Source organism: Symphalangus syndactylus, chromosome 8, assembly GCF_028878055.3.
Source record: "Symphalangus syndactylus isolate Jambi chromosome 8, NHGRI_mSymSyn1-v2.1_pri, whole genome shotgun sequence".
NCBI classification, from domain to species: Eukaryota; Metazoa; Chordata; class Mammalia; order Primates; family Hylobatidae; genus Symphalangus; species Symphalangus syndactylus.
The window spans coordinates 93,912,275-93,927,841 of NC_072430.2; the positions used below are offsets into that span (position 1 = coordinate 93,912,275).

Consider the following 15,567-nt stretch of genomic DNA (forward strand, 5'->3'; position numbering starts at 1 on the left):
TATAATAAATGGCATACCATAGGGTCATGTAAAAATATAACAGGGAGCGTATTACAACACTGCAGTTTAATTCTGATGTTTGTAGGATGTGCTAAAGTTAGAGAGCTGAATGATTTTCTTGTAAAACATGATAGTATAATGGGGCCTCCTCCCTATTATTGGCCAATATTACTTGGTAGTTTTAAGGAAGCACATTTCTAATTTTTTTTTTTTTTTTTTTTTTTTTGCTTTTTGAGACAGGGTTCATTTGGAATCAGAAAAGACTTTTCCATAAGTATGTTTTATTCAAACATATAATTCTTATTAATCTCAGTTGGCTGGGCACAGTGGCTCACACCTGTAATCTCAGGACTTTGGGAGGCCAAGGCAGGCAGATCTTGAGGTCAGGAGTTCAAGACCAGCCTGGCCAACAAGGTGAAACCCTGTCTCTACTAAAAATACAAAAAATTAGCCAGGCGTGGGGGCGGGCGCCTGTAATCCCACTGAGGCAGGAGAATCGCATGAACCCAGGAGGCGGAGGTTGCAGTGAGCCGAGATTGTGTCATTGCACTCCCAGCCTGGGCAACAAGAGCGAAACTCCATCTCAAAATAATAATAATTCTCATTTTACTTTCAGAGGATATTTTTAGGTGCGGAAGCAATAATTTATCAATATACAGATTAGGTATAATGTGGTCTTAGATACATAACATATATTTAAAAATCAACAGGTATCTCTTTTTACTTTCATATACACATTTATATTTTGCCCTCTTGATTTCGGTCTTCCTTCTGTCTAGAGCTACAGTGTGTGCCATTATATTTGTCATCTAGGAACTTACTGACTAGTGGGGAACACAGGTGAGTGAATAATGACAAAATGAAGCCACTGACTGCCTACAAAGAGGTTAGCAAGTTTTTCAGAAAAGATGACATTTGAGTTTGAAGATGGTAGCAGTTTGAAGATGATAGGTAAGAAGACATGGAGTGTAACCTTTCGGCAGGAGAAAAATGATGGATACAGATTTTCAAGAGACCATTGCTATCTGCGTAGCAAGGAGGGGAAAAAACATAATTTTAAAAACTTGTAGTCTTTAAACTCATTGAAGACCTGTGTCACAGAGAAGTTTAAATGAACAAAGCTCAAGAGAAACACTACATCTTCCTAAAAAAGAAGTGCCTGGTGGCCATTTGCATCCCTGGGAGCATTAACTGAGTCATAGGTGGATAAAGGGGCAAGTCTTCTATAAATAAGGGAACTTTTATGGTACTAGGAGAAACCAGCTGAACTTTTATAGCCACTTGTGGGCGGACATGGCAGATTAAAATATGGGATCCTCAAACAGAGCTAGTCCAACCCCCACACTGAATCTCAGCAGGACTTTTGTTGAGTAAAAAGTGATTAAGAAAATTGGGACTGAGCTAGAGAAAGAAGAATCTTAAAACCTTGCTAGAGAAAGAGACCTGATTCCATCTTCAAGACATTTGAAACCAAAGACATTTGAACTGGAACTAAAAGATTCAACTCAGATAAACTCCTGGTTAGATTGAAGAGATATATTCTTCACTCTACCTTCTTGGCAGGAAATAGAGCACTTTCTCTGGGAGAAAATATTTTCTTCTTTAGTGTCTATTGTTCTTTTATATACAATGTTTGGCAAAAATAAAAATTTTGAGAGACTTGAGGAAAGGAAAATGGGATCCATAATCAAGAGAAACAATAGTGTAAATAAACTCACCAATAACCCAGATGTTTGAATTAACAGACAAAAACTTAAAAAAAAAAAAAAGTTAAAGAATTTAGAAGTAAAGATGGTCAAAATTGGTAAGAAGGTAACAAATTTCAGCAGAGAAATGGAAACTAAAAAACTAAATGAAAATTCTAGAACAAAAAGTACTATGTCTGAAGAATTAATTGGATGGACTTATTGAAGTCAGGTCAGTAAAAATGATACACAAACAGAAGCACAGAAGTAGAATGAGAAAAGAGCATCAGAGACCTGTGGGGCAACATTAAATGGTCTAACATACATGTGACTGGAATCTCAGGAGAGAGAATGGGGCAGAACAAAATCTGAAAAAAAAAAAAAAAAAAAAGTCTGAGGGCTGGGCACGGTGGCTCACACCTTTAATACTAACACTTTGGGAGGCCAAGGTGGGCAGATCACTTGAGGTCAGGAGTTTAAGACCAGCCTGGCCAAAATGGTTAAACCCCGTCTCTACTAAAAATACAAAAATTACCCAATTTTTTTATGTTTTGGCGCATGCCTATAAACCTGGCTACTCAGGTGGCTGAGGCAGGAGAATCTCTTGAACCCAGGAATTAGAGGTTGCAGTGAGCCAAGATTGTGCCATACACTCTAGCCTGGGCAACAGAGTGAGACTCTTGTCTTCAACAACAAGAAAAAAACTAACAGCAAAATTAACATTAAAAAAAGAAAATGTCTGAGAATGTTCCAAGATTTTTGAAAAGATAAAGCCACATACCAAAGACAGTGAACAGAACCAAGTGGAGTAAAAATAAACAGAACCACAGCTAACCACATCATAATTGAATTACTGAAAACCAGTAATGTGTTGGACAGGAGTGTTGGTAAGGCAGTGTATTATACTTTAATTGGAAGTGTTTTTTCTTTTTTGGAGATTCATAAAAGTGTGGTGCTATTTACAGCTTTCATGAAATATTAAAAGCAGCCAGAGGAGAAAATACATTGAATTCAGAGGAACAACAAAAATAATGACAGCTGACTTCCCATTGGAAACATGGAAGTCCAAAGAAAATGGAATGACATCTTTTAAGTATTTAAATTTTTCAGCCGGGTGCGGTGGCTTATGCCTGTAATCCCAGCACTTTGGGAGGCTGAGGCATGTGGATCACCTGAGGTCAGGAGTTCGAGACCAGCCTGGCCAACATGGCGAAACCCTGTGTCTACTAAAAATATGAAAATTAGCTGGGTGTGGTGGCACATACCTGTAATCCCAGCTACTCGGGAGGCTAAGGCAGGAGAATTGCTTGAACCCAGGAGGCAGAGGTTGCAGTTAGCTGAGATCACGCCACTGTACTCCAGCCTGGGTGACAGAATGAGACTCTCAAACAAAACAAAACAAAAAAACAAAATTTGATTTAGACTTCTATAACCAGTAAAAATGCCCTTTAAAGAGTGAGTACAAAGTGAAGGCAATTTCATGCAAATAAAACAGAGAATCTCCCACCATGCACTACAAGAAATACTAACAGGGCTTTTAAGCTGAAGGAAAATGATTCTACATGCAACCTGAATCTTCAAGAAGGAAAGAAAAGCACTAGAAAATGTGCGGAAAAAATGGAAAGACAGAGTATTTTAAAAACTTATTTTACAAAAACAAAATCAGTATATTATGGAGTTTATCACACAGAAAAGTAAAATTCATGACAAAAACTTTACAAAAGGTACAAGTAAATGAGGTATGCTATTATAAAGTTGTTACATTGTGAAATATAATTTATTTCATGTTAAGGTAGACTGATAATTTAAGAATATATGTTATACTCTCTAGAGTAACCGCTAAAAGTAATACAAAGTTATATAGCTAAAAAGCCAATAAAGCATATAAAATGGAGTACTAAGAATGACATGACAGAATTCAGTGTGAGGATTTTGGAGTAGTAGAAGCAGGAGGTTCAGCTTAGAAAGTGGTAGCATAGGTGTTAGATTATGAAGGGCCTTTTATGTCATACCAGGTAGTTTGTACCTTACCATTATGAGCCATTGGAATTTATTTTAGGCAGACGATTGATATCATGTTATTTACAAAATTAACTGGTAGGATTAATATGTTATTTACAAGATTAACTGGTAATTTCTACTATAAATTTTGTCTTACTGTAAGATACTGTTTTCAACTACTACGGTTTGAGGGGAGGGAAAAGACTTGACATAAATTGGAGAGAGACTCCTAGTATAGAACAGATAGACCTATAAGACTTATGCAATATTGCAGTAAGAAGTAGAGGGAAGAATCAATTCTTTCTGTGGTATCTGTCTATGGAAACCATTGGATGTTGGTGTTATATGAGAAAGGAAGGTTAGGTGTAGTATCAAACCCAAGGAAGAAGATAATGAGTTCCAGCCTGAGTGTGGTTGATTTCATATACCTTGAGGATAGCCAGGTAGAGTTAATGAGTGAGCATCTGTTTATAAAACTTAAAAGAGTAGTGTAGGTCTCAGATATGTGTCTTAGTTAACCATTTCTAAGATGCACATTTTGTCACACTTGGTGTCCCTGAAAACATTGTGGCTTATAATTAATGGCCTCCCAAAATCCTTTTTGGAAAGGCAGCAGTTTTGGATGTTCTTATTGGTGTATCAATTGAATTTTGTGCAATATTGATAATTCATGTGTTGATTGGAGGAATAGACAACTTCATATTTTATTGCAACAAGTGCTTTATGAGACTTAAAAAAGGAAATAGTCACAACTAAATGAAGCTGTGTTAAGTGCCAAAGGATTGCTGTCATATGCAAAGCATTGAAATTGATGGCACCAGAAGAAATTGCCATATTCATGGGAGTAAAGAAATTTCAAAGGAATGAGAGGCTGATGTGACCATTTCATGTGTTACACAGGACTGTTGTTAAGGCTGTGTATCATAGTTTAATTGGAAGTGTGTTTTTCTTTTTTAGAGATTCATGAAAGTATGGTGCTGCTTACAACTTCCATGAAAAGAATCATTGGCATATAGGTAGTAGCTGAAGACATGGGAATGGAGGAAACATCTAAGGGAACAAAGAATGAAGTGAGGTCTCTGTGAATAGGATCTGGTGTAGATTCTGGTGTGTGTGTATTTTCCATTTAGCAGTAGAGACAGAATGCATACCTGCTCTGACTGCTAAATGCATGCATTTCTTGATCTCCATCAGCTTCTGCTCCAAAATTTGGCAGTGACCTTTTTACTTTCCTAAGCCAAAGAATAGTAGCACCAAAGTGTTACTAGTGAGAGATACCATGGTGTTCCAAGGAATTTAATCCTGCCTTTGGAAGTGATGTATGCAGTTAAGCCAAGGAAATGTTCTATATAAAAATAGAGGAAGACCTCCCCTCAAAAAAATCGTTAGTAATGTTATATGCTGATGAGGCACCAGATCAAGAAAAAAGCAGAAAAACATCAAGTGTGAGCAAAATAGGAATATTGCACTTCCTTTAGTCTTTTTCCACAAAAATCTTTTCCCCCAATCTTGTTTTATTTTTCTCTTATAGTAAATTTCCTTTCAAAAATTACAAGTACCATGTGTCTTCCATAAATAAATAAATCAGACAAATACAAACTTCATTACTTTTGTTTTCTTCCTTCAAGTATTCATTTCAGACTTTTTTGTTAAATGCCTACAGATTATTCATCATTGTTTAAGGTGCTAGGGATATAATGGTAAACATGGTAGTCCTTTTCTCTCATACTTGTATTCTAAGAGGCGAGGCCGACAAAAGTTTTTTCAAGTAGTGACATTTTCTAAAAAGAAAGAAAACATAGTTCCATTGTAGAAGCAGCAGCCTTGGATAGGGCATTTAGGGATGGATTTTCAAAAGATACTCTGAGCCAGGCGCTGTGGCTGACGCCTGTAATCCCAGCACTTTGGGGGGCCGAGGTGGGCGGATCACGAGGTCAGGAGATCGAGACCATCCTGGCTAACATGGTGAAACCCCGTCTCTACTAAAAAAATACAAAAAACTAGCTGGGCGTGGTGGTGGGTGCCTGAAGTCCCAGCTACTCAGGAGGCTGAAGCAGGAGAATGGCATGAACCCGGGAGGTGGAGCTTGCAGTGAGCTGAGATCGCGCCACTGCACTCCAGCCTGGGCAACAGAGAGAGACTCCGTCTCAAAAAAAAAAAAAAAAAAAATGATACTCAAGCTGAGATCTGAAAGAGTTAGCTGTGGAAAGGTTGACGGACGAACATGTACAAAGGGTCTGAGGTGGAAACAAGTCTGATGTGCTGTAGGAACGGAAGGAAGGACATTGGTAGGAGAGAAGATAGCCATGGACCAGGTTGTGTAGGACAGTGTAAGCTTTATACCTCTTAATTCCCACCCCTTTTCTCCAGTTAACCAGTGTTACTGATATGGTTTGGCTCTGTGTCCCCACCCAAATCTCATCTCGAATTGTAATCTCCATGTGTTGAGGGAGGGACCTGTAATCCCCATGTGTTTAGAGAAGGTGGTGATTGGCTCATGAGGGTGGTTTCTCCCATGCTGTTCTCATGATAGTTCTCACAAGATCCAATGGTTTTTATAAGTGTTTGGCAGTTCCTTCTTCATACACTCACACTCTGTCATGTCGCCTTATGAAGAAGGTGCCTGCTTCCCCTTCCACCATGAATGTAAATTTCCTGAGGCCTTCCAGCCATGTGGAACTGTGAGTCAATTAAACCTCCTTTGTTTACAGATTACCTATTCCAGGGTAATATCTTTATAGCAGTGTGAGAAGGAACGGACTAATACAGTTACTGATAATAGTTTATAACATTGAGTTAACAAGTTGTTAGGCCTTCTCAGACTTACGTTATATCTCTTCATGAATCTTTATTTAAATTATGTTGCAAAGCCCACCCACATTAACATCTTCTGTTTATAGTCAAACTTTTAAGATGCTTTGCACACCACATTTATTTTCTCATCTTGTCATAAAATGTCTTTTTTTTCCCCCTTAGAAACAGGGTCTTGTTCTGTCACCCGGGCTTGAGTGCAGTGGCACAGTCATAGCTCACTGCAGCCTTGAACTTCTCAGCTCAAGGGATCCTCTCACAGCCTCCCAAGTAGCTAGGACTATAGGCATGTACTACCATGCCAGGCTAATTTTTTATTTTTAGTTTTTAAAGATGGGGTCTCACTGTGTTGCCCAGTCTGGTCTCTACTTCCTGGGCTCAAGCCATCCTACTGCCTAAGGCTCCGCAGTAGTTGGGATTATAGGTGCAACCCACCACACCTGGTGAAATCTCTATTTTGATATTATAGTCATTTGGTTAGAGTTTATCTTCCATTATTTTCATCAAATACATTTGGGTGATATACTTCTGGATCTTTGCAAGTCCAAAAATGTCTTCATTTTGCCCTATACCTATCTTAACTGGGTGTCAATTTCTTAATTTCTTCTTAATAGTTAGTAAATTGTTTGTCTTCTAGTGTTATAGGTGAGAAATTTGATGTTAGTCTTTTCTTGTAGGAAACTTGTTCTTTCTGTATGACAGTTTGTAAAATTCTTTTCTTGTCCTCAAATTTTAGGATTTCCAGTAGAATGTACTTTCTTTTTTCTTCCTAAAATATTCCCCCTTATAATGAAGTAAGCTCTTGAAATCTGCACTTAAGCCTTTAACTCGAAAATTTTCTTCTAGTATTTATTTAATTACATCTCCATTTGTTTCTTTTTCTCTTTTTGGAACTTTAAAGCTACTAGCAATTTCTTTTTCTCCTCTTGGAACTTTAAAACTACGTAAAATTTTACACTACGGTTTCAAAGTCTTACACGTTCCTTATGATTGCCATTTTCTTTGTGTTTTTGCTCTATGTTATAAGCAGTAGGACAAAAATTGACCTGTTGCAGCAACTTTAGCCTTTTTGACTGATTCATGGCAGTAAATATATTTTACATAGCAACCCAGTTCACACAGAGCTAATCAAAACAAAATGTCATGACATAATATTTACCCTAACTATAGGTGATGCACTCTATTTTTCTAGTTTATTCTATCTTTTTATTCTATTTTATTTTTTAAAAAAGATGATAGTTTTTAAATACTAAATCAGTGGTTCTCAACCAAGGCAACTTTGTTTCCCAGGGAACATTTGGCAGTATCTGGAGATATTTGATTGTCACAACTAGGGAGGATGCTACTGGCATCTAGTGGGTAAGAGGCCAGAGATGCTGCTAAACATTCTACAATGTACAGAACAGTCCCCCACAACAAATTACCTGGCCAAATGTCAATGCTGTGAAGGTTGAGAAGCACTACACTATAAATTTATTTCATTACTCCTCAGTGTAATGATTCTCTACTCTGACTACAAATTCATGAGAATCACATGGGGAGGTTGATTTCATAACTCTGAGATTAACTGGTGATGTAATTTTTAAATGTGTCATTCTTCAGTGTTTTAAAAATATGTACCTATCGTATATGGCTATGACAAACATTCAGTCCTAATTTTATGTGGTAGTGGTGTTTTTTTGAGTAAAAGCTAGTGGTTAATCTGATAGTTCAGCAGTATAATTTTTGCACCTTTACTCAGCTTTCCAGTTAAACTATAAGTTAAAAAAATTCTTTTGTTAGGTTATCCTGTGTTTTTGAATGTTGTTGAAAATGAGGTAAATTTAACTAGGTTACTGGATATTACTTCAGGTAAGAATTTCCAGGGACATAAGGTTATTATATAAACTGTGTAATATTATATCTCCTATAAATTATATTTTAAAGTCCAGAATAAGCACCATTCCCAGGTAGTTTGAGCACCAGCAGATTTCTTACGATACTGCATTCTTATAAGCCCATGTTTCTACGCAGTGATAGAAAGAAGTAAGATTATGCTTGTTTAGACCACATAGACGAGGTCATACTTCGTAGGTCAGTCTTATTACAAATAGAAGAATCTAGCATGGAATCAGAGTAGTTTGCAAAGTTGAGCCTTTGGGTTTCTAGAATTGGAGGAGGAGACCTTCAGTTATAGAAGGGGTTAATTACAAATTGTATATGGATTTGAAGATCTGTGACGTTCCTTCCAAATCTAAATATGCTTTTCTCTTGTCTGCCGACAGGTACAACTGTAACTGCTTTAAGATTATTTAAGAATCTACCTGTAAGAAAGCAGTTTTACTCAACTGCAAAAAAATGTAAAGATGAAATAAAAAAGATCCAAGATCTCCTCATGAGCTATGGTATCCTTAAACCTGACTTAAGGATTGTTTTTGTACATAATAAGGTAAGCGTTATTTTATTTTTATAAGTTTCTGGGTATATGATATAATAAACAAACAATGTATACTTTCTAAATCAATTAGATATGGGCTATGACTAAATGTTTGTGTGCCCTCACAAAATTTGTTTGTTGAAAACCTAATCGCCATGTGATGTTATTAGGGCATGGGGCCTTTGAGGAGTGAAATTCATGCCCTTAAAATAAAGGAGACATCAGAGGACTGCCTTCCTTCTTCTGCCATGTGAGGAGGCCACTACATAGTCAGAGGCACCATCTATGAACCAGAAAGTGGGACCTCACTAGACACCAAGTCATCTGGTACCTTGATCTTGGACTTCTTCAGCCTCCCAAATTGTGAAAAATAAATTTCTATTGTTTACAAGCTACCTAGTTTATGGTATTTTGCTATAGCAGCTGAAAGACAACATGTAAAGAGTCTTTTTTTCAAAACGTTAGTCCACATTTGTCTAGTTTTATCTTTATTACATAAAGAGTGTCTTTAATTTGTTGCCTAAGATCTGTATGATCTGATTCAACTTTTCATTTCTTAATCTCTGAAATCAGGGATTCCCCCAGCAGACATTTTCCATCTAAGAAATGGCTTGAGTGCTTCCTTTTATCAGGTGCTGTGATAGATTCTGAAAATATGAAAATGTTAAGACTGGTTCTTTTCCTTTAAAGACTTCACAATTTAGTGACATTTTTCACCCTCTACACTGTTTATTCTTTGGAAGAGTGTGTATGTCAGGAGGATACAAGTGTAATTTTGTTACATGGATATGTTGTGTAGTGGCAAAGTCAGAGCTTTTAGTATATCCATCACCAGAATAACATACCTTTTACCTTTTAAATAATTTGTCATCATCTACCCTCCTCCCTCTCTCACCTTCTTGAGTCTCCATTGTCTATCATTCCACACTCTATGTCCATACATGTGGTTTAGCTTCCACTTATAAGTGAAAACATGCAGTATTTGTCTTTTTCTGAGTTTCACTTAAGATAATGACTTCCAGTTCCATCCTTTCACTTAAGATAATGACTTCCAGCAAAAGACGTGATTTCATTCTTTTTTTATGGTTGAATAGTATTCCACTGTGTATACATACACATTTTCTTTATCCATTTATATGCTGATGGCACTTAAGTTGATTCAATATCTTACTATTGTGAGTAATGCTGTGATAAACATATGAGTACAGGTGTCCTTCTGGTATAATGATTTCCTTTGGGTAGATACCCAGTAGGGAGATTACTTGGTCAAATGGTAGTTCTATTTTTAGTTCTTTTAGAAATCCTGGTACTGTTTTCCATAGAGGTTATGCTAATTTACATTCCCATCAGTAGTGAGTAAATGTTCCCTTTTCTCTGTGTCCTCACCAACATCTGTTATTTTTCATCTTTTTAATCATAGCCATTCTGACTAAGGCAAGATGATATCTCATTGTGGTTTAATTTGCATTTTTCTAGTGATTAGTAATGTTGAGCATTTTTTCATATGCTTGCTGGCCTTTTGTCTTCTTTTGAGGAATGTCAATTCATGTCCTTTGCCCACTTTTTAATGGGATTATTTGTTTTGTTTTTGTTTTTTGAGCTTCTTATACCTTCTGGATGTAATCTCTGTTGGATGCATAGTTTGCAGATATTTTCTCCTATTCTGCAGGCTGTCTGTTCACTCTGTTGATTATTTCTTTTGCTGTGCAGAAGCTTTTGAGTTTAAGGAAAACTCCAGCTCGTTTCTTTCCATTTTTCAAAGCAGGGCTGATAAGAGAAGGTAGTCATCTTGCTGCTTGGTGAATCTTAAAGGAGAGAAAGGTTTATATATTTTCTAATTATTCTGTTTATGTAATGAAATTTCACATGGGTGTCCTGCAGGAAAGCAAACTACACAGCAATGTGGAAACCTGATGGGGAATAGGGAATTAACATTTATTGAGGGCCTACACAATGCCAGGACCTGTGCTAGGTGTATTAGTTTTCTGTAATCCTCACAGCAACAGCCAAGTGATGTAGGGATTATATCAGTTTTGCAGTTGTTCTCTGAGTGGAATTCAGATAGGTTTAATACTTTGCTCATTGTTGTGCAACTAGTAAATTGAGATGGGATTTGAAACTTAACATGCCTTCAGAGTGCTTCGCACTCTACTATGTTCTCTTCCTTTCTTTTTCTTTCCTTTTTTAATTGAGAGGATCTCGTTCTGTCACCCAGGCTGGAGTGCAGTGGCATGATCACAGCTCACTGCAGCCTCAGGCTCAAGCAATCCCTTCCACCTCAGCCTCCTGAGTAGCTGGGGCTACACATGTGTACCACCATGCCTGGCTCGTTTTTAATTTTTTTTATAGAGATATGGGGGGTCTCCCTATGTTGCCTGGGCTGGTCTCAAACTTCTGAGCTTTCAAGCAATACACCCTCCTCAAGCAATACACACTCCCAAAGTGCTGGGATTACAGGTGTGTGAGCTACTATGCCTGGCCCTTTTTCCTATTTTAATACTACTTTACATTTATATAGTTTTTTCCCAAGTTTCAGAACAGTTACAATACCTTTGTGAGATAGAAAGCATTATCTCTGTTTATATGGGGGAACTTAAAGCTCAGAGCAACTAAAGGAATTATATTTTACAGTAATAGTGCTGAGGTCAGAACCCTTTTTGATCCAGTTTTCTTATTGTCAGGAAGATTCTTTATTAAAGCCATGGTAGAATGTTTTTGATCAAAATCTTTGATCATTTAAAATGAAGAAAATAAGAATAGCAACCTATTCTTGTTGGCATAGAGCTCAACCAAGTGATACCTTGAGATCCTTTCCAGTGCCACCATGCTATGATTCCTTAGGATGTTGATGGAGGGAGGCTTATCCTACTAATAAAAATAACCCTGGCCGGGCGCGGTGGCTCACGCTTGTAATCCCAGCACTTTGGGAGGCCGAGGCGGGCGGATCACAAGGTCAGGAGATCGAGACCACGGTGAAACCCCGTCTCTACTAAAAAAAAAAATACAAAAAATTAGCCGGGCGTGGTGGCGGGCGCCTGTAGTCCCAGCTACTCGGAGAGGCTGAGGCAGGAGAATGGCGTGAACCCAGGACGTGGAGCTTGCAGTGAGCCGAGATTGCGCCACTGCACTCCAGCCTGGGCGAAAGAGCAAGACTCCGTCTCAAAAAAAAAAAAAATAAATAAAAAATAACCCTATGACCTCTGGATCCAGAGGATATTTAGTAATAAAAAGTTTGTCTCTAAATTAATGAAAGACCAACATCGGAAGGAACATAATAATTAGGAAGGAAAAACAGATGAAAAAGGTAAAATATAAAGAGAAATAGGAATTATATATTTGTGAAAGAAAAGTGGGCTGGGCGCAGTGGCTCACACCTGTAATCCTAGCACTTTGGGAGGCCGAGGTAAGTGGATCACGAGGTCAGGAGATCAAGACTATCCTGGCTAACACGGTGAAACCCCGTCTCTACTAAAAATACAAAAATGAGTGAGGCATGGTGGCATGAGCCTGTAGTCCCAGCTACTCAAGAGGCTGAGGCAGGAGAATCACTTAAACCTGGGAAGCAGGGAGGTTGCAGTGAGCCGAGATCACGCCACTGCACTCCAGCCTGGGCTACAGAAGGAGACTCCGTCTCAAAAAAAAAGAAAAGAAAAGAAAAGAAAAATGAGTAGAAGAGAAATATTTTGAGTTAGAAAATATAATAAGTGAAGGCTGGGTCCGGTGGCTCACACCTGTAATCCAAGCACCTTGGGAGGCCGAGGCAGGTGGATCACTTGAGGTCAGGAGTTGGAGACCAGCCTGGCCAACATGGTGAAACCCCATCTCTACTAAAAGTACAGAAATTAGATGGGTGTGGTGGCAGATGCCTGTAATCCCAGCTACTCGTGAGGCTGACAGGAGAATCGCTTGAACCTAGGAGGCAGAGGTTGCAGTGAGCCAAGATCACACCACTGCACTCCAGCCTGGGCGACAGAGTGAGACTCTGTCTCTAAAACATAAATAAATAAATAAATAAATAAATAAATAAATAAATAAATAAATAAAAGGTAAAAACAAGATTATTTCACGTGATAAAAATGAATATATTAGAAATATTTGAAATGACATGAGAGTTCTTATTTCAAGTCAAATATGTATCTTCTAAGTTTTTTTTGAGAGGTTTATATCATTTTCCCAACCAATGTAAGATTATCAATGTAGGTATTTTCTTTAGAAATTGGAAAGCAGGGGCCCCGCCACTCGCTCTCCGGGTGGGGCGGGTGGCGCCTCTGCCTCCACCTCCGCCTGCCTGCGCGTGGTCCTGCGTGAGAGGGCAGAGGCAGGGTGGAGGCGTTGGCGCGGTACATGTGGGCTGCGGTTGCCTGCTGTGGCGCGGGCAGTGGAGGAGGAGGTGGGGCTGGCGCTGAAGTCGGATCCGGATCCGTTGCTGTGCACCCTGGTCGGGGAGAGTCCAATGCGCCTGGGTAGGAGCACCGACTGCGGGGCCTCTACCGACCTTACTAGAAAGATGAAACCTGATGAAACTCTTATGTTTGACCCAAGTCTACTCGAAGAAGTGGACTGGAGTCAGAATACAGCTACATTTTCTCCAGCCATTTCCCCAACACATCCTGGAGAAGGCTTGGTTTTGAGGCCTCTTTGTACTGCTGACTTAAATAGAGGGTTTTTTTTAAGGTGTTGGGTCAGCTGACCGAGACTGGAGCTGTCAGCCCTGAACAGTTTATGAAATCTTTTGAGCATATGAAAAAATCTGGGGATTATGTTACAGTTGTAGAAGATGTGACTCTAGGACAGATTGTTGCTACAGCAACTCTGTTAATAGAATACAAATTCATCCATTCCTGTGCTAAGAGAGGAAGAGTAGAAGATGTTGTCCTTAGTGATGAATGCATAGGAAAGCAGCTTGGCTAATTGTTATTATCAACCCTTACTTTGCTAAGCAAGAAACTGAACTGTTACAAGATTACCCTTGAATGTCTACCACAAAATGTTGGTTTCTATAAAAAGTTTGGATATACTGTATCTGAAGAAAACTACATGTGTCTGTTTCTAAGGTAAAAATCTTATAAGAAAATTGTCAAAGGAGCTAATGCTACAAGGCTCCACTCTTCCTAGAGTTAAAATATTTTGTTGCTGCAGCAGAGTGACCTCCATAAATACTGGACTGAAAAAACATTGTAATACTACAAGTATAATGACATTTACAAGATTACTTTGGGCGGGTGGGAAATGCTGTGAATTTAGATTACAAATGAATATTATAAAGGGGATTTTTTTCATGTCTTTTTTTCCTTTTTTATTTTATTTTACATAATTCATGTCTTGATCTCTAAAACTAGGCAGTCACCTTTAAAACTTTGGATCTTTAAAAACAAATACCCCGTTACTCCTAAAATTTGACTGAAAAAACTCACAGATTTGGGGGTTTTTTTGTTTTTTTTTTTTGTTTTGTTTTGCTTTCTGCTTATATTTTATTTTTATTTTTTTAATTTATTTTTATTATTATACTTTAAGTTCCAGGGTGCATGTGCACAATGTGCAGGTTTGTTACATACGTATACATGTGCCATGTTGGTGTGCTGCACCCATTAACTTGTCATTTACATTAGGAATATCTCCTAATGCTATCCCTCCCCCTTCCCCTCACCTCCCCAACAGGCCCCGGTGTGTGATGTTCCCCACCCTGTGTCCAAGTGTTCTCATTGTTCGATTAACGGGATGATTTTTAACCAAAGGAATATATTTTAAACTTGAATCTTTTCTTGCATTGTATTTTTCCAAAAGTTTGGCTTCATTTCTTGGTAGTCAAGAGTATGGGTAATAAGGAGTTATATGTCTGCTATCTGTGTTGCTCATTTAAAAAAAAGTATATATTGAATAAGGCTGTTTCTTATCACAGGCATAAAATTAAATCTTTTGTTTCAAAGGAACATCTCAGTACACTTAGGGGTGTATCGTTTCCCACATATTAAGTCAGGCTGGATAAATTAGTTATTATAACTAAACATAGTGTAGTCCAACATTTGTTGATCCCAATACAGGCAAATAACCTGGTCAGCCTTTTAAAGAAGTAGAAGAAATGAAAATTATTTGACAAGATTAAAAGTAAAACAATTTAAATGTTGTACTAAAAGTTTATGTAGGTCTATGTAGATAAAAAGTACCACTTGTCTTATCTGTGAATTATAACTGTTCATTTGTTAAAAACACCTAAGAGCAATTATGGTAGGACATCTAATGTACTTTTTAAACAGTGAATTAGCAAACCTCAGCATATGTGTTTCTACCGTGATTTTTTTCTTTTCATGGGTATCTGAAGCCTCTCTTCTGAGTAACAGGTTTTTCAAAAATGGAGTATCACAAAATTGAGTGAAATACAATACTGAAACAATACTTAAAAATATATTGTACTGGATGTGTCAAATTCATAAAATGTTGATGGAAGCTTTACTTTTTAGTGTGATTATAATGGCACTATTCTGGTCATTATCCTATTTTTATTTTATTTTAATTATTTTTTAAAGTTGAAGAATTAAATACTTTAATGGTTCTAATCTTTTGCATTCCATGTTACATTAAACCTGTTCATATGATGAGTAGTTTTCTGTTAGGAAAAAAAAGAAATTGGAAAGCAGTATTTATAGTGTACTACAT

General features: G+C 37.7%; 1 protein-coding gene and 1 pseudogene across 14 annotated transcripts in view; both read left to right on the top strand.

Annotated features, from left to right (window-relative positions):
• Positions 1-15,567, top strand: part of PMS1 (PMS1 homolog 1, mismatch repair system component) — a 96,285-nt gene that overhangs the window by 25,366 nt on the left and 55,352 nt on the right. For 12 of the 14 annotated variants that reach the window (XM_063645636.1, XM_063645637.1, XM_063645635.1 and 9 more), the window contains one exon: positions 8,762-8,925. The exons of the other annotated variants lie outside the window; for them this stretch is intronic. In XM_063645636.1, the coding sequence (XP_063501706.1) occupies positions 8,762-8,925 (164 nt within the window). The remainder of the gene's footprint in view (positions 1-8,761; positions 8,926-15,567) is intronic. 14 annotated transcript variants of the gene reach the window in all.
• LOC129488171 (glucosamine 6-phosphate N-acetyltransferase-like) lies at positions 12,093-13,971 on the top strand (annotated as a pseudogene).